This window comes from Mercenaria mercenaria, chromosome 13 (assembly GCF_021730395.1).
Source record: "Mercenaria mercenaria strain notata chromosome 13, MADL_Memer_1, whole genome shotgun sequence".
In the NCBI taxonomy this organism is placed as follows: domain Eukaryota; kingdom Metazoa; phylum Mollusca; class Bivalvia; order Venerida; family Veneridae; genus Mercenaria; species Mercenaria mercenaria.
This window is the reverse complement of record NC_069373.1, coordinates 74564446-74589314: the sequence shown is the minus strand read 5'-3', so window position 1 is coordinate 74589314 and position 24869 is coordinate 74564446. Positions and strand designations below refer to the sequence as shown.

General features: G+C 34.5%; 2 protein-coding genes across 12 annotated transcripts in view; both read right to left on the bottom strand.

The window, feature by feature from the left end:
• The window catches only part of LOC128548041 (uncharacterized), a 22656-nt gene extending 4837 nt beyond the window's left edge, over window positions 1-17819 (bottom strand). For 2 of the 9 annotated variants that reach the window (XM_053522324.1, XM_053522327.1), the window contains exon 1: window positions 16114-17819. The gene's annotated coding sequence lies outside the window, so the exon portion shown is untranslated. Of the gene's footprint in view, window positions 1-12107; window positions 12213-12257; window positions 13093-16113 lie in introns of those variants that run through there. The other 7 variants (XM_053522329.1, XM_053522330.1, XM_053522326.1 and 4 more) reach the window with 6 other exon arrangements.
• The window catches only part of LOC128548037 (TBC1 domain family member 30-like), a 115938-nt gene continuing 105618 nt past the window's right edge, over window positions 14550-24869 (bottom strand). For all 3 annotated transcript variants that reach the window (XM_053522316.1, XM_053522317.1, XM_053522318.1), the window contains one exon: window positions 14550-24869. In XM_053522316.1, the coding sequence (XP_053378291.1) occupies window positions 23421-24869 (1449 nt within the window). In that variant the 3' untranslated portion in view covers window positions 14550-23420.

Here is a 24869-nt window from a genome sequence, read left to right as displayed (position 1 = left end):
AGCTTACATATAAAAAATTAACCAAAAACAGCTAAGTCGAAAAAGAGGCATAATTTTGAAACAAGAGGGCCATGATGCCCCTTTATCGCTCACCTGTTATCATTGCACTTGAGGACAAGAAGGTCCTCAGAAAAAAATATCTAAGTCCAAAGGACAGGAACAACAAAGTAAGAAATTTAACCAAACAGAAAAACAAAATTCTTACAAAGTACAGGTATGTCAAAATACACCTAAAAATTGGAGGTACCATCCATGTTGTACCACAGAAAAGTGGTCTCAGGTTTTCCCTACGGCCAATAATAAAAAGTTACTAAAAATAAGCTATTTATAGTAACGTAAACGGGAAGTAATAAAAAAGAAAATTATTGTAAGTGAACAAAAGAAGGATCTGCCAAATAAATCTGTTGACATAAATGAAATTTCAGATCAGTATCTTCATTAGTTACGGAGATATACCCATTTTAATTTGAAATAAAGGGAGGTAATTTGACATAAAATCAGTCCATAGTTATCTACCCTGATTGGCTCAGTCCAACTAATGACAATAATGAAATTTCAAATAAGTCCTATATGTACTTACTGATATAAATCCATTTTGACTACAATCAGGGGAGGTAATCAGATATGAAATAACTCTGGAAACTACGACTTGATCTGATTTGTCATGGAATCCAAGATTTATTGTTGTTGAAGATATTTTGGAAGTTTGTATCAAATAAAACCATAAATGAAGTCTCTATATGGCTGCAAAAGCTAAAATAGCCAATTTTGGACCTTTAAGAGGCCATAACTCTGGAACCCATGATGGAATCTGGCCAGTTCAAGAAAGGAACCAAGATCTTGTGGTGATACAAGTTGTGTGCAAGTTTGGTTAAAATCAAATCATAAATGAAGTTGCTATTGTGCAGACAAGGTCAAAATAGCGAATTTTGGTCCTTTCAGGGGCCATAACTCTGGAACCCATTAGGGGATCTGGCCGGTTCAACAAAGGAACTGAGATCTTATGGCAACACAAGTTTTGTGCAAGTTTGATTAAATTTAAATCATAAATGAAGCTGCTATTGTGCAGAAAAGGTCAAAATAGCTAATTCTGGCCCTTTCAGGGGCCATAACTCTGGAACCCATAACGGAATCTAGCCAGTTCAAGAAAGGAACCAAGATCTGATAGCGATACAAGTTGTGTGCAAGTTTGGTTCAAATAAAATCATAAATGAAGCTGCTATTGTGCAGACAAAGTCAAAATAGCTAATTCTGGCCCTTTCAGGGGCCATAACTCTGGAACCCATAATGGAATCTGACCAATTCAAGAAAGGAACCAAGATCATATCGTGATACAAGTTGTGTGCCAGTTTGGTAAAAATCAAATCATAAATAAAGCTGCTATTGTGCAGACAAGGTCAAAATAGCTGATTTTGGCCCTTTCAGGGGCCATAACTCTGGAACCCATAATGGGATCTGGCCAGTTCAAGAAAGGAACCGAGATCTTATGGTGATACAAGTTGTGTGCAAGTTTGGTTAAAATAAAATCATAAATGAAACCACTATCGTGCAGACAAGAAATTGTTGACGCACGGACGCACCCACGGACGGTCTGACAATGGACAAAGGGTGATCACAAAAGCTCACCTTGTCACTATGTGACAGGTGAGCTAAAAATGCAAAGTAGAGTTATGGGACCTGCACAGTGCATGTCAGATCATGACAGTGAACAAGTGTGTGAAGTTTCAATCAATTCCCATTAGAGCGTACGGAGAGACCAGCTTACATCACTAAACCTTAACCAAAAATTTCTAAGTTAAAAAAGGGGCATAATTTTGTAAAAAAAAAACAAAAAAGAGTTATGGAACCTATCACAGCGAATAAGTATGTGAAGTTTCAATTTTCCACAAGTGGTTACTGAGATACCAGCTTACATACAAAAACTTAACCAAATCGGGACGCGGACACCAACACATGGGCAAGTCCAATAGCTCAACCTATTCTTTGAAAAGTCGAGCTAAAATGGTCCATTTTCTTTCTGTACAAAGTAAATATGGTATCTCACTAATTGCTGACAACATTAATATCTAATGGAAAAGGAATAAAGTGTTTATGTTGCAGTTTCAATCTATAAAAGTAATTGTTACTTTTCTCTAAAAAACAGCAATGTGCACAGCTGTGCATAGGACAAAATGCTCAAACAAAAGGTCTGTGTAACAACAATTTTCCTTCTGAAAGATCAAAACAAGGAGAGAAACAGAAGGCTTTGAGCAGGATAAGAAAAATCAATTCTGCACAATGATTTATTTTCAGTTTGCACTTTGGATATAATCATAAAACTATATACCTAAATGCACTTAAGAGTTAGGTCCATGTTTCAGAGAAAAAAGTTTGAATACCGCCAAATCATAGAAAGAAAGCATTGTTTTACATGAAAATTAAACAGCATATAAAACATGTATATTATTTAATAAAACCAATGTCAATTTACTCATATATATGAAGGGGCCACACTTCAGGACAGTTCAGCGCCTTTAAAAACTCACCATTTTTAAAAAGCTGTTACACTTCTTCGTTTTGATGCATTTGCAACACTGTACCAGTGTTTAAACTTAACATATCTAGGTAAAACATCATTTTTGACAATTGTTTACATTTATTTCATTACAAATGGCATTCTTTTTTAAGGGGGACAACTCCTTTAGAATATTTCAAGTATCCAATTCTATGGGACAGAACAGTAAATATTGTATTGGACAGATGAGTTGTTTGTCAAGATGTTGATTGTTTACTAATAATTTCTGTTGTGATATACTGCTAAACCTTAAGCTTTTAACAGTTTGTCTCAGTTGTAGATTGCTTTCTTTATGAGCAAGATGAAACTGAACAGTCAGATTTGAAACATCTTTAATCTCAAGAGGAAAATCTGTCTCAAGGTTACTGTGACCTTCAGTTTCGATGTCATGATGACTTGACTTTTGACCTTCAGAACAATAGATGTCAACTGCTTACCATAGTCAGTCAACCTATGAAATATGATAATTTTATCTTTCTTCAGTTATCGATGTGAAACCATTGCTCGGACTCATCATCATTGTGACCTTGATCTTTAACTTACTGAGCCTCAGAAAGAACAAGGGTCAACTATTTGTCACAAGCAATTATTTTTCTCTAGATATCATCAAGAAGAGGGCTCCGAAGGCCCTGTATCACTCACCTGTCCTAGTTCTTACCCCTGACAATCTAGTATCTAACTTTGCCCAGATTTCCAGAATGACTGGACCTAGTGACATAGTTTTTGACCTCAAGTACTCCACTTCTGAACTTGATCTAAAATCCATACAGAAACACATGCTGACAAAGATTCTTGATGATGATGAAGTGGCCTCTACAGTGTTGCAAAGTTTTTCTATGATTTGACCTAAATGACTTACTTTTTCCCATGTTACAAATTTATCTCAGATTTTAAACAGACAGATATTCAGACCAAATCTCAAGAGAAGAAATCCCATATAAAATGAGGCCTTTTCAGTGTTAACAATGTTTTCTATGATTTGACCTAGTGACCTGTTTTTTACTCAGATAATACAGTTTTGAACTTGACATAGATTTTATAGAGACAAACATTCTGACAATTTTTAATGTACATCAAAAAGGAAATGTTGCCTCTAGATTGTTAGCAAGGTTTTTGTATGATGTGACCTAGTGTCCCTAGTTTTAACTTAACCTAGATTTCATAGAGACAAATATTCTGACAAAGATTTATGATGGTAAACTAGTTCTAGAGTGTAAACAAGGTCTTTCCATAATTTGACCGAGTGACCTAGTTTCAGACCTCGGGTAACCCAGTTTTGCAATTTTGAACATGATTTAGATTATAAAGAGACAAACATTTTGATAATTGCTTTATGATGACCAAGTATAACATATGAACTCAAGAGTGTTTAACAAGGTCTTCCATGAATTGACCTAGTGACCTAGTTTCTGATCTCATGTGACCCAGTTTAGAACTTAACTTAGGTTTCATAGAAACAAACATTCTGACGACCTAGTTTTTGAATGCTGGTAACCCAGTTTTATGTAAGATCAAGTAGAAAATGCGACCACTAGAGAGTTAACAAGGTTTTTCTATGATTTGACCTAGTGACCTAGTTTTTGATCTCAGGTAACCCAGTTTTAAAGTTAACATAGATTTCATAGAAAAATAGATTCTGACAAAGTTTCATAAAGTTAAGATTGAAGGCCTCTAGATTGTCAAGGTTTTCCCTATTAATTGACCTAGTTTTTCACCCCAGATGACCCATTAACGAATTCATTCGAAATATTTTTAGGGTAATGTTCTGACCAAGTTTCATTAATATTTGGCTAAAACTGTGACTTATAGATGACATACGATGGACAACAACAAATGACAGACACAAGATGATCATAATAGCTCAACTTTAGCACTTTTTGCTTAGGTGAGCTAAAAACCATTGTCTGTCTCGTAGTCACTGTGGCCTTGACCTTTAAGCTACTAGCCCTCAAAACAATAGGGCTATTGTGCAGGCTACAGGCAATCATCACATACAGTCTGATAGCAATACACCCGAGTACACTTTAACAATTGATCAGAAACCAAATGGTCTTTCAGCTAATAATGGAAGGGAAGGGAACATAAAAATTATGAGACAAGCTGACTGCTGTGTCTCTAAGAACAGGCGCGTGCAAAACTATTTGAAACACAACAAATAATGACAGCAATTCCAGCAATGTTCTCTTACATGTAATAATGTTGTGCATGCCTAACTTCTTTTTCCTCCAATCAGTATAATGAATCAAAAGAATAAAGCATTGTGTCTTTTACTCGGTGTTTGTGTTTCTTGATGTGGAACTGCAAGCTGCAGTGAACTTAACTTTTCATCATGCACTAATTTTGTTTGTTCTGTATTACAGTCAAACCTGTATTAAGCAGCCAGCTAAGAGAGTGACACAGTCTGTCTGCTCAAGACAGGTGACTGCTTTTAACAAGTTAAAATTACTTTGAGACTCTGCTTGTGAGATCAACAGGTAGTTATGGCATAATGTCATTTATCAAGAAAACCTAGAATAATGCCTGGTAGCCATTATGTTGGTACTAGTAGTGGAAATCTATCATATCTCCTGTATTAAGTAATAAACAGTCAGCTGAACTGTCTTTCTTAAGGCTAATTCTGACACTAAATAAGTTGTGATGTAAAATATTCCAAAATAATGACATAAAGTAAGCAGCAATAGGACTTCTTTGGTGAATCGTGAAAAATTAAACACGTGCACCTATACATTCATCGGGCAATATGACTGAAAGTAGGTAAATTAAGAACATTAAAATCTGTATTGTTGAACTTTCTCTATATGCAAAAATACCATCAAAAGTGTGATTTCCCCATAGAAGCCCATTGTGAAAATTGACTGAGGAACCAATACTGTCAAACAGGTCCAACAAAAAAGAATCAAGCACACAACCGTAACTTTTTATTGGCTAAATTTTGGACACAATATTGCTTTGAAAAAATATAGAATATTAAAATTCTAGATTGTTTATCAATATTTGTTACAAACAGGCAAGTGGCTGTTTAATACAGCCAAATTTATGTTTCAAAATACAGACAAAAGGGTAGAAATTAATAGATAATAAAATCTGTAAAAAGATCCTTTGGAAGTTTAAAACCAAGAAGAATAATAGCAGACTCGGTTTGATTGAGTCTGTTCATGAGAGGTAATGAAATGTGCAACACCTCTCAAGCCCCCTAGCACCGGCTTAAGCGGAACTCTATTACACATATGTTGAATGGACTCCATGATCCCAAAGGAACGGAAAATACAACTACACTGAATCCAAGTCAGGGAGACTTTTTACAGCCTCCACATGGCGCTTGAAGATTGCTGTTGTGATAGTTAATAAAATCTGTAAAAAGATCCTTTGGAAGCAAAGAATGCAACCAAGAAGAATAATAGACAGTTTCCTATCAAATTCACTGTTCACTGGTATTGTAATTATAATCAATACTGATAAAATAAGAATTGTTAACAAGAGCTGTCACAGGAGATAGCATGCTGGACTATTTTGATGCTGGATAGTGAAACTGGGCACATCTGAGGAAGCTGAAGCTGTCATTAAAGTGTTTAATGACTCCGATGTGGATGAAGATACTGGACAATAACTTAAGTCTGTGTCAAAATTATTTGGTAATAACAGAGATAGATAAGTGTATCAAAATATAAAATTAGTATAAAAGGGACATAATTCAAGGAAAATTTCTGCAAAAATAATGAACCATGTGTCATATCATGTGGTTAATAATGTAGTACAACTACTTGAAATTTGAATCAAATAAGTGAGTTAGAGCAGAAGTGCATCACAACTTGAACCTGAAATTCTAGTAAAAGGGCGGGGCTAGTAAAGGGGGGGGGGGGGGGCATAACTCGGAGCATTTTGGTGCCAGCATCATGAACATTGTGTCATATGATGTGGGTGACCACATGGAACAATTGTTTCAAGTTTGAATAAAATCCATTTAGTAATAACAGAGATAAAGTGAAAAAGCATCAGAATTAAACTGTAATTCTAAGTAAAAAGGGGACATAAGTCACTAAATATTTGTGCCAGAGTAATGGACCATATGTCAGATGATAAGGATGACCATGTGGAAAAACTATTTTAAGTTTGAATCAAATTAATAAAGTAATAACAAACTTTAAGGTAAAGTGAAAGTGCACCAACATTAACCTGAAATTCTAAGTAAAATGGGGGCATAATTCTTAAAATATTGGTGCAAGAGTTATGGCCCTTGTGTCATAGGATAGGATATGGGTGATGATGTGGTACAACTATTTTAAGTCTGAATCAAATCTGTTTTGTAATAATAGATATACATGTAGAGTGAAAGTACATCAAAACTGTAACCTGAAATTTTATGTAAAAAGGGGGCATAATTCATCAAATATTGGTGCCAGAGTTATATATGATGTTGGTGATGATGTCGAACAATTGTTTTAAGTCTGAATCAAAGCCCCTCTGTAATAATAGAAATATAGTGAAAATGCATCAAAATTAACCTGAAGTAAGTAAAAAGGGAACACAATTCATGAAAAATTGGTACTAGAGTTATGGACGACCTTGTGTCATATGACGTGGGTGATGATGTTGAACAACAATATGAAGTTTGAATCAAATCCATTTAGTATTAAATGAGATAGAGTGAAAGTGCACCAACACTTTAACCTGAAATTCTTCATAAAATATTGGGGCGAGAGTTATTATCCATTGCCAGATGATGTGGGTGATGATGAGGAATAACTATTTTAAGTTTGAAGCAATCCATCTAGTAATTACAGAGATAAAAAGAAAAACAGAGGAAGTGTACCAAAACTTTAACCAAGGTGTGAATGCGGAAGGATGCCGATGCTGATGCCGACGCCAGGTCAAGTAGGATAGCTCTCCATTATACTTCATATAGTCAAGCTAAAAACAGTTCAAAGGAGAACTTTCATTAAAGTTGATATGTACCCCTACTAAAAACCTTGTTCGAAAAGGATATAATGGTAATAAATAATACTCGGTGTATCCTGTTGTACTCGCTGTACATTTTATCTAAACTAATTTTACTGTGCAACCATAGGCATTTCTATTTAGTTTTATAGAGTTCAGATGTCCAATTTTGGACATCTTTAAAGTAAAAAACTGCAATAATTTTGTGTTATGGAACCCGTACAGTCATAGGCTTCTCTTATGATCCTAAAAACGCTCTTTTTTCTACTTCTGCACAATTTTGTTTTCGGCTTTGAACAAAACAGCCATTTCAAATAAAACAAATGAATATTGAACAGAATGTATTTGTTCACTAGGATCAGACACCAGTTGATTGACAAAACTAAAAATGTTCCCTTTAGATTTTAACAGAGCTTCAGGAACAGATAAAAACTGACAGCCATTTGGACGGCTATGTTTTTGCTTTCCGCAAGTGGGCTCGACTAAAACTGAAAATGAATACATTTCTTTTAACAAATACTATTTAAGTGTTAAGTGTTTCTTTAGAAATAGCTGTACGTAGCATACAAATGCACTAGATGAAAGCAGTGAAGTGTTCAAGAAACATGTACTTTGTCAAACATATGGCACAGTTTATTATTCTGATTGACATATCAGTTTGAAATGAAACTTGCACACTGTAAAAGTACTGCTAGCACATTGAATGTTCTGACTAATCTGTACAGACCGCTTTCTGGTTTAACCTTTAGTCTGCTCGTGGCAAGTGCAGGCTGATCTTGGTCTGCTCTGTTTGCTATTCAGTTAGTAAATTTTCAGTGAACACCCTTTGATAAACAAGTGGCAGGTACTGCCTAAATTGAATGATGGACTAGTCCATTTAAGGAGGTAGGTTACCTTCATATTTGTATGTGCGCATGTCCAACCGGAAGCTAACGTGACGATTTACGACGACGTTTACGACAAACTAAATGTGTTTGTATATTCATTCTTCTAAAAACAAATCATGAACCTGTCTTCGATCTGATGCTTTATAGTTTAATAATTAAGAAATAATGAATAAATTGCCGCAGAAACGCTTCAAAACAATGTTGCTTTAAAATGACGTCACTGACGTCATGACGTTACGTGTCAGTTACCGCGCAAAATTAATAGTCTTTATCTTGAAAGTACGTAATTCTGTGCATTTTTTTATTTTAACTATTTTCAAATAACCATTATTTGCTGAAATATTTTTACGAGTCTTTTGCTCTGAATAAAAATCAATATTTTGCTTCTTTTATGTAGTTATATCGAAATGTTATGCGGAATGTAAGAAAATGGATGATGGTAACCAATGTTATTTGGAATATAGTTGGGTGAAAGGTTACTTGTTACGGCCATTTTCAAATAAAAAATCTAGCAGTTTGATTTGTAATACCTATTTTTCAGGTTCCTTTGTTATTTGTTACTTATATACTAAAACTAAGATCTAAAATTGTTCAAATTTCGGTAGAAAAATGTGGCTTCCTGAATTGAATTGATGTTACCATGGAAACGAAGCCCGTGACCTATGTATCTAAATGTAAAATTCAAAAGCGTTGACACTGGTCTATTTAAGAAACACAGCTTCGGCTTTTTATTTTCATTTCGACAATATCCATGAGAATAATAGCAGTATGCTGAACGATATTTCCATGAAAAATGCCAGACGAGGGGTACTGCTGTAAGTATTCTAAGCTGTGAAATTTGTTTGAATCAATGCAAATAACAAGAAAATATAACTTACGTTAGAAATAATATGTTTTATAGCTACATTTACTAGAAAGATAATCTTATTCAATATTTTTTATAAGAAACTACGACAAAAAGCAAGATATAAGCTATTTTAAACATCTCTGTTGCCATGGTTACTTTAAACTTTAAGAAAAATAGGGTACCATGTAAAGTGCTTGGTATTTTGCTAATAATATTACCCAAATATTCCATGTTGGTCATTAACAGAATGGCACTGAAGCCGTCGAAAACACCTATTTTTATACATAGTTGTTTAAAAATGAGAGAAAATGCGTTACCATGGAAACACGAGCCCCGCGACATATACATTTTAAGCTTTTATTAGAAAGATAACGTGCATACTAGTAAAATTATCAATTATGCAGACTTATACGGATATCAGTGAAACTAAAATACACTGAAAAGTGTTAAATATCTGTATTTTCCTTCTTCTTTCAATATGAAATACCTTTGGAGGGTCATGTTCTTCAAACCTGGTTAAAAATTAAACTTGAAGGGACAGAGACAAACGAAATTGAGATTGTAGCAGTTAAAACTTCATATTACACGAAATACAAAAATGTGCTGCGGTTCAACTAATTTGAATTTATCCTTGTAACAAGGTAACCTACCTCCTTAAGAAAATTAGCAGGATAAAGGTTAAGTCACACTGACACATTTCAGGCTATAGCTATTCATGGTGAAAAAACTCATGGCACCCAGGCGGACTTCTTGTCTTACCCAAACTAGCTGAAAGGCTTCCTCGCATAATGAACCAATCATGGGCCCAAACAGACCCAAGATGGGGACAAATGATTCAATGTCTTAACCTTAAACATTTGGTCAGTAAGCTACTGTTTCAAAATAAAATCGATAAAAGCGGACAAAAACAATCACTTCAGTGCAATAAGTGGATAACTGCACTGACATACGAAGGCACTTGCCCAGTTTTGGCTCTGAGGTTACGAAAATGTTATCCTGTCCCAAGCTGTTACAGAGGATCCAGCCTCAATGTACAAATTGCATCAGTTTAGCAACTACTTTACCGGCATAAAAAATTACAGCATAACAATACTGTTATGTCTTAAAATTACCCAGGGCTATCATTTTGTTTCTATTTTCAGTAGTGCTATTTGAAACAATGTAATAAATCACTCTGGATAATTCCCTGCAACTACAAACTGTCTAAATATGTTCCACATCTACTGCTATATTATTAATGAAGCAGTGACAGCTGAAGTGAATCAACTCAAAAGCATTTTAAGAATTAAAGTCACTGGTTTCAGCTCTCGATCTTTGTATTTTCTGACGGTTTTATTTGCAAGAACTAAAGTATCAACAGACTCTATGGGTGTGTTAAATCATTTCCATTTCATCTGCACAATTGTTTTTGCAGTTTCGGTCAAGATGACAATTTTATGAGGACGAATACAAATTTTGAAAATAAAACGAGAATTTCATTTGTATATCAAGATTTAATTTTGCAGATTACCACAAACAGGAAACCCATATAATTTAGGCCTCTGCAGAAAACAGTATATTGTCTTATCCAATTGTAAAGTAGACTTACATGTGTGTTTTCGAATGGTTACACCAAACAGAGAGGAAATTTACTTACTTGCATGACATCTGCAGTAACAAATCTATAGTTAACTGATGATATCAATTCCTAATACAATTATCCTTTTCTTTCCTTACAAATGAAATGATGGAAACATTTCTTTATTTCATTTTGCTTTCTTCTTGGAAAAAGAGAATTTTTTGCACGGCAAATCAATTGTCTCTGAGGAAATAAAAATGGATTGTGGTAGGAAAAGTGAGAACATTGTATAATTTTATTCCATTTTGTGGTGCAGACTTTGTATTTAACAGAACAGAAAAGCCAACTTATATGGAGTAAAGATTCTGCTTGAGATCCCCTCTGAAAAATGACAACAACCTGTATAACAAGATCCGCAAAGACACACAAATCTAAGAAGTAAAATCTGTGAAAGCAAAGAACACAACCAAGCAACATTATAGCAGACTCAATTTGATGGTGTCTGTTCTTTAAAGGTAATGAAATGTGCAACACCCATCTCGCCCCCAGGGCTTAATTGAAGTGTTATAATAAAAAATGAATGTTCTCCAAGATCCCAAAGGACCAGAAAATATAACAACACTGAGTCTGAGTATGGGGAGATGTTTTACAGCTGTGCAAAGCATTTAAATACTGCTGCTGTGATAGTTAATAAAATCTGTGAAAAGAAACTTCCCTGATTATTTAGCATGCAAGATTTACAGCTGGTCACTCTGAACCTTATAAAGGCTACTAACGTCAGTAATTTTAGTTGAAGGTGTGAGGGATCAAACCCAACAACGCTTACCACTTGACCACTGTGTCCACTCTAAATGCATGATACAGCAGTTTGTGTACACATCACATCATGTGAAAGTCTGAACAAATATAACTAATTATATACCATCTTAATAGGTGTATGTGTAACTTCGTATTAAACAGACAAAAGAAATTAAATAAAGAAAAGAAAATCTTTGTTCACCTCAATTCTGAAGGGGCACAAAATGAAAAAAAAAGTTAAATTGAAAAAATAATATTACCTGGTAAATGCTCTTTTTGGTGAGAGTTCAAATATTATTAAAATTGTCTTATTTATTTTTTCAGTGTTACTAAGTATTTGAACTTCAACAGTAAACTGTGCAATAAATTCTGCTGAATTACACAATAACTTCAAGTTTAAAAAAATTAGCATATCTATACAACATTGCATACATATCTGTATAAATAAAAACCTTGTTCTTTCATTGTGCAAGTAGCATCAGGATAACAAGATATCAATAAAATAAAGTAGCTATTATAAATCAATACCTTTATAATTATGATGAAACATGCAAAATACGTCAGCATATCCTGTAATACGTTGTTTTCCACGTTATTATATAAATGAGTCACGATGCACTATAATAATATTGAACATACGCTTCTTGCGACAATTGAAACATGTGATAATGTACTTACAGAATAAACCTTTAGTATTATCCGATGACAAATATTTGATACTCGGCTAAAAACCATGGTATTATTACAAAAAGATCAGATAAAATGACTGTAGAACAGTAACATATGCTGCAGGCAAATTAGATATGCTGCTTCATTTTCAGGTGAGAGAAGATTGACTTAAATTTGTTGCCGGAAGACATATTTGGATACTTTGAATCAATACTGTCTGTGACTGAGCCTGAGTTCCCAGCAGATTGTTTGCTATGTTAATATTGATATCATAGAGTTGTACACTTAACTCTCGGTGAAAATCGTGTCATTTTGCGGTCTCAATTTGTTTTATGAATTAGGAGAGTCTGACATTTTAATTTCTCTCCTTCACGTTTTTGTGTGTAGAATCAGATGTCATGGTTACAAAAGTAAGACATTTTACTATGGCTGGAACAAGTCCTATCAAAAATACATACCTCCAGAGAAATATCTGGCAGTGTAATGGAAGCAATCATTTCTTGTACGCTCATTGATAAATTTTGTAAAAATAGTATATTCATACAGTCATAAGAATTTGCAAGTCAAGGCACTTGATGTTGTTACAAACGTCCAATGGGAATGAATGTTGATTTGTTTTTTTTACATCTCCTGATGGAATTTTTTTTTAACCTTTAGCCTGTTAAATTTCTGAAATGGACTGGTCCATCATTCAATTTGGGTAATGCAACTTATGATGCCACTTAAGATTTACTGATGGAAAAGCTTTCTGTGCAGGCTGATCTTGGTCTGCACTGGTCACAAAGGCAAAACCTTTAGCCACCTGCAGGCTAAAGGTAAAAGTACTTTCTGACAAAATTTCATCAACAAATCTGACAAAATTTTATCAACAACTACACAAAAGTACCTTTTTGAATTTGCATATATCTCCATATACTATTCACTACTATTCATGGATTTTCTTACTGCATCAAAATCCTTGTGTTTTTTCTCAAAACAACTAATTTTAATCGTTATACAGCAGCTGATAATCAAGAAAGTACCAAGCTTGAAGGGGCAGATGGCTGCAAATGAAATCTGATCTGGTGAACTTTTTATCCCAGTAATTCATTTACCAACAAGTATTATGAGGACATTAGACAAGCAGACAAGGACACTCTGAGAAAATCATTGTCTCAATAACTGAGCTACAAATAATGACATTGGACTCGAATTCCCAAACATAATTTCAAACAGCATTGTCACAACAAATAGTAAAGCAACAAAAACTTTACTGGAAATGTAAATATGGAATAAAACATTTATGAGAGACAGCATGCGTAACGCCAGGGTAGTGGAGCTGCAATAAAATTTAAGACATGAGGGAAAAAAAACCTCGGAGCTGGGATAGACCAGAACACTTTATAATAAGACCCTAGAACTGGGGGAATAAGACACGGGATGTGGAGGGATAAGACCTGAAAGCAGGGGAAATAAGATCTAAGACTTGGGAGTTGGGTGAATAAACCCCCAAAGCCTGGGGAGAAAGACCCTTCAGTTGGGGGATGAAGATCCTGAAGTTGTTGGAGAAAGATTCTGAAAGCTGGAGGAAAAAACAAGTGAGCCCAAGAAGTAGGACCCATGGGGGGAATAACCCCCTAGTTGGAGGAAAAAAACATTGACCTGGGGGGCACAAGACCAACTGTTGTTGGAATAAGACTATGGAGCTGGGAGAATAAGACCTGGGAGAAGGGGGAGTAAAACCCAGGAGCTAGGGGACAAGAGTTGGGAACACAGTGAGCTCCGAGTACAAGTTTTTTGTTTTGTTTTTGTTGGGTTTAATGTCACACCAAAACAACTGTAGATTATATGGCAACTTCCCAGCTTTTCATGGTGGAGGAAAGCCCCAGGTGCCCTTATAACAGGTGGGCAACTTGGTAGAACCACTAACCTTTAGTAAGCCAGTTGTATAGCTTCCCTAAATGAAGAATTCTACACCCAAAGTGAAGCTCAAACTCACAACAGTGAGGGGCAAGTGATTTGAAGACAGCGACTAACCACTCACCTTGGGGGAGTAATACGTAAAAAGAACCTAGAGATCTACTTTACAGATCACAGAAACCTGCAACACTGAAAGACAAGTAATTAAAACTTGTCTCATTGCTTGTTCACTGACTACTTCATATAATATTGACCATAATAGCATTAGCAAACATGTGACAAGCTGATGTTGTATATATAACACCTACTCATTGCTTCAGCTGCTGAAACCCATACAGATATACCACACACGTGGGAAGAAAATCCCGTACATCTGGTAACAAAATCAGTTCAAACACAAGATCATGGATTTTATCATTTAATTAAAGTTTTCAAAAAACAAAACAAAACTTAACCATTCTTATTCAACAGATCCAGTATATACCCAATATATATATATAAAGTCATTTAAGAGATGTAAAAATATTAACATACTTTTTACATAAAAAAAAAAAAAACATACTGAATTTGTTACATGCATGGACTTGAATATAAAGTGGACAAGTTAAAATGGTCCAATATACCTTTAATGCAAATTTTCAGTATTTTGAAACAATTTAAGACAAAGTATTGCAAAAAAGAAGATACTGGTGTAAAAAGAGCATGTTCAACTAACTGAAACCCTTCCACCTCATACTGGCTCTCATATAAAAGCTTTCCAGAGCTCTATGTATAGATTAAGTTTCTCAGAAAAAAATGTACTGAATGCTTTTAAACTCTGCAGAATAGGTCTATGGCATCATGAAAGAGCCAGTTTCCATAAACTTACAGTTTATAAAATTATGCCCTTTCCATTTTTTTTCCAGTCAGTGCTTACGTTTAATGATGGTCTGTCTGAAAGGGCAGATGGACCATAATTACACTAAAACACTGACTGGAAAAAAACCTTGAAGAAGGGGCATAATTTTGTAAACTGTAAGTTGATGGAACCTGGCTCAGAAATATTCAAGAGAAGCATTTCACATAACTGAACTAGACACAGTAAGAAATATTCAAGGGAGGTATTTCACATAACTGAACTAGACACAGAAAGAAATATTCAAGAGAAGCATTTCAGATAACTGAATTAGACACAGTAAGAAATATTCAAGAGAAGCATTTCAGATAACTGAATTAGACACAATAAGAAATATTCAAGAGAAGCATTTCTCATAACTGAAAGAGACACAGTAAGAATATTCAAGAGAAGCAACAATAAGAAATATTTAAGAGAAGCATTTCACATAACTGAACTAGAAACAGTAAGAAATATTCAAGAGAAGCATTTCACATAACTGAACTAGGCACAGTAAGAAATACTCGAGAGAAGCATTTCACATAACTGAACTAGAAACAGTAAGAAATATTCAAGAGAAGCAACTAGACACAGTAAGAAATATTCAAAAGATGCATTTCACATAATTAAACTAGACACAGTAAGAAATATTCAAGTGAAGCATTTCACATATCTGAAATAGACACAGTAAGAAATATTCAAGAGAAGCATTTCACATATCTGAACTAGAAACAGTAAGAAATATTCAAGAGAAGCATTTCACATAACCGAACTAGACACAGTAAGAAATATTCAAGAGAAGCATTTCACATAACTGAATTACATAGCGATGTCTTTTTCTGTTACCACAAAATTAGGCTGTAAATTACATATTTGATAATAGAATACATTTCATTAGAATTTTTCTAAAAGTTAAGCTACAAATCTATATCATGTTTAGTTACTAACAGGCATATCTCCTCTTTCTAAGTCATTCAATGCAAAAATAAATACCAAAAATATTCTACCAAACTTTACAAACGAAAAGATATTTTTCTTGGATTTCAATGAAAGGTAAATTTATATTCCTATAAATCATCTTATACTACTTACCATAAAGTATTGTTTTATTTCCATAAATACTAGTAAACCATTTCATATCAGTTTTCACTGTTGAAACATACCTTTACTATATATCTCACTTTATTCAATACCTGCCACCCAACATCAGCATTTTCATTGTAGTCTAGCGACTATAAAGCAGACTGTTATAAAACCAGATCTTAAACTACACAAAACATAAAATAACCTTAAACATTTTCTATCTGTCATACAAAAGGCAGAGAAATATGTAAATTTATATCCATAAATAACAGTAAAAAACTAGGATCTGCACAGTTTATAGATATCCAAACAGGATATGAAAAAATCGGTAAGTATGCTATGAAACTAGCAATTTGCAAATTAAATGTATTTACTTCAATTTATATCAAAATTCCCATTTCCTCCTCAACCCTCCCCCTCTCTTCCCCCGTCACCAATAAAAAACACATTTACCAGTACTGACACTATGAGGTGCAGGTCAAGTACTTAACCTAATAAAATTATAATATTATACTGAGCATGTACAAAATACTCCAACCAAATATTTTAAGCTGAGATTTAAAAAATCGCGAGATACAGAAACAAAGAATCATAACTATTTCTTTCTCTAAATAAATATTTTACAGCTTCCTAAATTTCCATGAAATAATACATTGACATTATTCAGTTTCAACAAATAATGTATTACTTACAAATCAACGAATTACAAAATGCTGTATCCTCGACAATAACAAACAACACACACACTTCTTTATCGACATAATTCAGGGAATGATAGGAAAACATTCAACAGTGCATATAATACAACCCATTTACTCTGTTTGCGTGCAGTTGTAATGCATACTTTTAATGAGAAAAGAAAACTGTATCCTATAATAATCAACATTTTTATATTCCTTACATTTTGTGTCCAGATGTTACAGTCTGATGATAATTTAAAAATTGGATCAATTTTTACCTACTTTACAAAGGCAGTTTGAAAATTTCTCTCACTATCGCTACAATCTATCGGAAAATAAACAGAGCATTTAAGACATATACAGATGAATTGTGGTCATTAATATAACATTTATGTATTTAGACAAATAATATAAATATCCTATTAGCTTGTTTGCAGATGTCAAAAAAAAAACAACCTCAGTAAGTCATCTTGAGATCAAATTATAAAATAGGTGATTAAATACCGTATTGACAATACAATAACAGTTCACAATACTGTGCTAAAATTATTTACATAAGAAATTTGAAGTCTGTCTTTAACATATTAGAAGCCATACATATAGTGTGAAAATCTGTCGTTAGTTGTGTTAAGTATTTCAGGTTTTTGTGAAAGAAATGTGAAATGGTATTTCAGTTAGCGGCAATTAAAATGGCCTCATCCAGGGATTTGCATTTTTGACCTCCAAACTTCTTCACAAATAATAAAGTTATAAATGCATTAAATGGCAAGTCTCAAATAATAGACAAAACTACTGGACTCCTTATATAAATCACTAAATAAATCCATTCTTAGTACTACTGACTGGTTTACAGTACAGGTTTTCTACTTGATAAAAGTGAAATTTGTGAAAATGTATTTACGATGGAATGTAATAAAACACTTACTACATGGCTTGTCAGCCAACAGTCAAAACTATCTGCCTATTAACTGGCATGCAATGCAATAAGCTTATTCTTTATTCATATCAATATAGCTAAACTTGGGAGGGGCTTGGAGGGTGGAGTGGGGTGGGGGGCGGGGGGGGGGGAGGGGGAGGGAAGTTAAACAAGTTAGACATTGTCAACTATATTTTTTTCTGAGAAATTATAAAAGAAAACATTACAAAACAATTATCAAATGAAACTGCATGCCTTAAGTTGTTTTTGCCACAACTAAACCTATACTGGCACCTGTTACAGGATTCTCTCCAATACAATTCTGTTACTGTATAATAAATGTTATATGCTAAATCAAACAGACCATTCATGTATATTATACACTGTGTAATGGAAGTAGGAGAGATTATTTTCAAAAAAATCCATCACAATAGAAAAGAAGAATACAATAAAACGCAAACAAACAAAACTATTTTGAAATGTAACAACTTCATTAAATAATTGGAAATGTAACAGTATAATTAAAATTGATCAGTATGTAACAAAAAACAAATTAAAGCTATGTATGAGACAGAACATTCCTATATATAAAACACTGTTAACAAATTTGGTATTTAACTTTGTCAAAAACAAACAAGAGCTGTCTCCATAGGATGACACATGCCCCCAATGGCACTTTGAATGAATAGTTATGGCCGATGTTAGAGTTTAGGACCTTTGACCTACGGATCTGGGTCTTGCGCGCGACATGTCATCTTACTGTGCCACACATTCATGCGTAGTTATTTTAAAATCCACGCATAAATGACAAAGATATGGACCGGACACGCCCATCAATGCACTATCATGAAATATGAACTTTAACGTCTAAGTGTGACCTTGACCTTTGAGCTACAGACCTGGGTCTTGCACGCGACACGTCATCTTACTGTGCCATACATTCATGTGTAGTTACTTGAAAATCCATCCATGGATGACAAAGATATGGACCGGACACGCCCAACTATCATGAAAAATGACCTTTAACGTCTAAATGTGACCTTGACCTTTAAGCTACAGACCTGGGTCTTGCGTGCGACACGTTGTCTTACTGTGGTACACATTCATGCCAAGTTATTTGAAAATCTATCCATCGATGAAAAAGATATGGACCGGACACGCCCAACTATCATGAAAAATGACCTTTAAAGTCTAAGTGTGACCTTGACCTTTGAGCTACGGATCTGGGTCTTGCGTGCGACATGTCGTCTTACTGTGGTACACATTCATGCCAAGTTATTTGAAAATCCATCCATCGATGACAAAGATATGGACCGGACACGAAAATTGCAGACAGACCGACAGACAGACAGACAGATGGTTCAAAAACTATATGCCTCCCTTCGGGGGCATAAAAATACCACAAAAACAGTATTTTCTTTTCAGCCAATATTTTCTACTCAAGACTGGAAACTAATGGCTACAAAACATTTTACTAAAATATTTAATACTAAATCATAGTAAAAATAAACAGTGCTTCAACTTATGGCCACAGTTCTCTCACGGGGAAAGTATGCAAGAATCCTACATGTCTGCCGTTGTAAGACAGGGTTTTTCCTACCAAAGGGACAGTGTGGAATTGAAAACCAAGCACTAGGAAGGCTTTATATCCATGTTGTTCTGAGGGTTGGGAAAACAGCTGTCTCTCAGGCATGAAAGATCCTTTTTCCCTATGGAAAGACAGGAATATCTATTTCTAGTACATGATCAGACAACTGTATACTTTTCCAGCTATGTAGACAAGCATATACAATTTCTGTTTGATTGAAGGAAATATTTTTTACCAAAATCCGGTTAGTGTAAATACATTAATTAATATAAGAAAATTTACAGAAAAAAGGCTATTGCACTCAAAAAACAAATAAATAAATATACATTTGTCAAATTAAACCTTTTACCTGGTTATAACTGTAAATATTATGAAATACAAGAGACCGAGTTGGCCCCTAGTCGCTCACCTGAAAAAATTAATTCATATGCACAGCAAGAAGGAATCCTGTGGAAAACCTTAAGACAGGTAATTGCTAGGGTGTTTTTAACCAAGTTTTAGTGAAGATTAACCAAGCAGTTCATGAGTAGTTCTTCCTTTCCAAAATCTTGCGACATGTTTAATGTTGACCTTTACAATTGGAACAGGTTCATGTAAGACATTTTGGTCATATCCATCAAGTGGTTCATTTGAAACAAAAGCGCTTTAAAACAGAGTTGTTCTTTTTTCCATATTCAGCTCTGAAAATGCAGGTGTGCAGCTCAGCAAAACCACACGAATAAAGGGACAACACTTGCATATAGGATATTAAAGAATGAAACATTTAAACCACTTATCTTTCTTACATATTAAGTTTAACAAATTTTTATATTTACATTCGCCCTATTCTTCTCCACTGAAAAATTTGACGTTCATTTCTTATGAACAACAAAATGAAAGGCATGAAAGTTACGTCAATGCTGCTTAGTAATAACAGGCCGCTGTTTTGACGATGTCTGCGTAGTCAGGGAGAACGTTCTAAGATGATGTCACGGTTGTTCCGTCTGGTGAACAGAATTGCCGGAAAGTTGATTTTAATGTTAAATACAACAAAATGTGTGCAATTTATGATATAATTTTGTTTACAAATGGAAAGGAAATATAATGAAAATATATGAAATGAATTGTATTTCTTCGGTGTTCATGCAAAATGAATGACAGAACAGGATCATCAAATTAAACATGCATTTGCCGATCCTGTTCCGTCGTTCATTTCACATGAACACCAAAAAAATACATTTCATTTCTTAAGTAAATATGTATGCATTCAGCTATAAATTAAAATGACAAAACTAAAAGTTTTTTTTGGTTTACAGGTTTACAGGGCTTTTTATTGGAAGAGGTGGGGGTGGGGTCTGTATACTGTGATAATGCTTACAGAAGTGTATGCAAAATCAAACTTTTTGTTACAAACAGGAGATGGGGGCTTGTTTATAAAGGGTGGATATAGGGGCATTTCTACTGGGGTATATGGTAATAAATGTATATCATGACAATATAAATATTGCGGTTTACATAACTGCTTTTCAGTTTTTGGTAAACAGGATAAGGTGCATTTACTTTGGAGGGGAAGTATTTATACTTGGGTATATAGTAGTACATGTTATCCTGACAATATGTGTAAGTTCATTTAATAGACATTCTTTTGTTTGGGCTACATACTGTTACACGAGTCATTCATATACCCCTGTAGCAAATTTTAAAGGTTCACAGCTCTTGAACGTGGCATGATTCACAATACATTTCTGTAAGCTTGGGCATGATCTTCAGATCCTTTGACAACTGTAAGAGGAGTTATTCAAACAAGGCTTATATCAGTATAGGCAATATACAGCATTCAGCATTCATGAGAAGATATCAGATATGGGCTTTTTTATATTTAGCTTAGGCAAACCATATTACATAACCACTTGAGAAAGATCCATACCACCACAATACAGACAATGTCTGGTGAACATCCATCAACCTGTTCTTGAGAAGAAGTCTTTACAAAAAAATAGATGCCAGAGTATCCAGTTATACTAATAGCTCAATTTTACCTTTTGGCTATGGTGAGCTAAAAAGATGTTGTAAAGAAAAACAAGCTAGTGTATAAGTGTATTATGCTAAATATAAATAATAATTAAACAAAATGTAAAAATAAAACTTTACACAACCAAATCAATGGCTCTGGATCTGACACATATCATCATGAGATTCACAATATGGCAAACATTTCTCAAATATGTCAGAAAAACTGTACAAAAGAAAAATGCTACTGGAAAATTGCAGCTTTCAAACAAAAATGGAACTATTTACATCCTTGGCAGAACACTTTCATATTTGCTTCATACCTACAAACAGTAGGTAAAGTACTAGAGATCAAAATACTTACACGAATATAATTCCAACCACTGACTTAATTGAACTTGTGTATATAAAATTTTTAAGTGGTTCAAAGTAACAGTTTTTAAATAGTGAGTAGTTCATTCATTATACAAGTGTTTAAAAGCTAATTTTGTCTCAACAAATAAGTTCACAGAGAGATCTACTTCAGTCAATCAAAGTTATCATCTTTTGCAACCTCAGGTTTAACAATTATTTTAAAAAATCTTCAAATACTATCAACAAAACTCACAAAAATTCTAAGGTTTGGATGATTCAGAAAAACATTAATTTATAAGATTTTCATCACGTTTATACAACTTTCAGTCTCTCTCTCTATATACTTTTTGCCAAGGTGAAGAACAAGAGCTGTCGGAGGACAGCAACGCTCGACTATTCAACAGCCTTGTCAATTGAATGAATACAAAAGTCGAAAAAGGGGCATAATTTTGTAAAATGCAAAGTAGAGGTATTGAACCTCTGTACTGCATGTCATATCATGACAGTGAACAAGTTTGTGAAGTTTCAATCCTTTCCAATTTGTGGATACTGAGATACCAGCTTACATACAAAAACTTAACCAAAAACTGCTAAGTCAAAGGGGCATAATTTTGTAAAAATGCAAAGTAGAGTTATGGGACCTTCACAGTGCATGTTAGATCATGACAGTGAACAAGTGTGTGAAGTTTCAATCCAATCCAATTAGTGGATACTGAGATATCAGATTACATACAAAAATTTAACGAAAAACTGCTAAGTCGAAAAAGGGGCATAATTTTGAAAAAAAAAAGAGTAGAGTTACCGGACTTGCTTAGTGCATGTCAGATCATGACAGTGAACAAGTATGTGAAGTTTCAATCCATTCCCATTAGTAAGTACTGAGATACCAGCTTACATACAAAACCTTAACCAAAAATTTCTAAGTCGAAAAAGGGGCATAATTTTGTAAAAAAAGCAAAATAGAGTTATGGAACCTGTGCAATGTAGGTCAGTTCATCACAGTGAATAAGTGTGTGAAGTTTCAATCCATTCCCACAAGTGGTTACTGTGTTACCAGCTTACATACAAAACCTTAACCAAAAATTTCTAAGTCGAAAAAGGGGCATAATTTTGTAAAAAAGCAAAAAAGAGTTATGGAACCTGTGCAAATGTAAGTCAGTTTGTCACAGTGAATAAGTGTGTGAAGTTTCAATCCATTCCCACAAGTGGTTACTGATATACCAGCTTACATACAAAACCTTAACCAAAAATTTCTAAGTCGAAAAAGGGGCATAATTTTGTAAAAAAGCAAAAAAGAGTTATGGAACCTGTGCAATGTAAGTCAGTTTGTCACAGTGAATAAGTGTGTGAAGTTTCAATCCATTCCCACAAGTGATTACTGAGATACCAGCTTACATACAAAACCTTAACCAAAATCGGGACGGGGACGCGGACGCCGACACGGACGCCGACGCGGACGCCGACGCATGGGCGAGTCCAATAGCTCTACTATTCTATGAATAGTCGAGCTAAAAATACTATTTTCCTGCTGATTTTGCTGGGTCCATGGTAATATAAAACATAGTTATGATACCAGTCTCAGAAACAGAAGCAGCGAATCAAATACTTGAATTTGATAACAGGTCTTAAACTCTATTATTCCATAACCTTTGACCCTGATCTCAAGCCCTTGATCATTTTCTGCACTCTTGTTTACATTCACACTGTTTGGTTGTATGTACAAGTGGCCCAAGGAAGGGCAAAATGACAGTATCTAAGACAAAAATACCTTACAACATAGAACTAGATTTCACTTCCCCCAAAGGGGCTGGCCTTTTAAGCTCCTTTCGTATTCTTGCAAAGTTGATGGTGTGTAAAGTCCGAGTTTAATACCAGTTTTTGCTCGATTTTGATTCATATGCTTGACTGGAAAAGGATTAAACACTTTCTTAGGCATTTGTGTCTTTTTTAATTGAGCATCAAGACCTTTTGGTGATTCAGAGCTCAAGTTTCTTTTGTTAATGTAATACTGTTGGAAGGAGGCCTGCCCACTGGAGGTAGTGGGGCTGAACACTTCAGGAAATATCTCTGTGTCATCACCTGAATGGATGGATACAACCGAATTGGAACTGTCTGACTTACCAGCAGATCTGTATGGGGATTTATCACTACTGCATAATTGTGGAGAACTGTTCGAGCTGTTAAGTGTCAGATCTTGTTTCTGATTTGTTAATTCTTTATTTCCTTTTATTTCAGGTCTACTAATATTCATTGCATCAGATGCCATTCCTATACAGTCACTAGCAGCTTCATTTGTATCAGATTCACTGACTTCAATGTCTACTTGACATGGTATCTCTAGGGTAGTATTACCCTTTAGGTCATTAGCACCTTTATTTATCTCTCCTACTTTAGTATTATCTCCAGTAGCACCAGCACTATCTGCTTCTACATCATCTGCAGCGTTATTGCGACTGCTATCACCATATCCTTCAACCACTATATGATTACCCTTGTTATAATCATCACTAATCACATCTGTGATGTCTACATCACTTTTGCCACCAACCTTGTCTTCATTTGTGTAATTTTCACAATCAGCAATATTTTTTTCTCTTTCATTGTATTCTTCAACATTTCTACAAATTTTACTATCCATTTCTTGTTTGTCAGTAGGCCAATCATTGCACTGAGCGTCGCAGATCTCTTTTACCAAATTAGAAAGATCACTTATATGATTATCATAATTTTCAGACAAGTTAGAATCCACTATGTCAGAAGTTCCTACAGACTGAATCTCTTCACCTTTCAAATGTTCAGATGCATCTGCTTCATCACATTTAGACCTACAACTACTTTCTACAGAGGAATAGCTGGAATGCTGTGGGGAGCTTTCTGTAGAAGAGCCTGAAAATAATGGTGAACTCACTGAATAGCCCAATCCAGAATCTTTGTGCTGAAGAACTCTTTGAACACACTTACCAGAACTTTTTGATTCTGCTATGCTTGGATCATCAGAAGTTTCAGCACCATGTTCTTTAATATTATCACACTTGGTAGAATCTTCAGATTCTTGTTTAGGAATATTCTCAGTAACATCTACAGAACTGGAATTATTAGTGTTTTTATGTAGTTCATTATCAGCTGCAGCAGTTGCTGAAGTTTTGATCTGTAACTGACCATTGCTACATGAGGCCTTTTCTTCGATGTTCTTCTCTGTCTTCATCTTCTGGTTCCACTTCTGTTTCTCACCATTTGA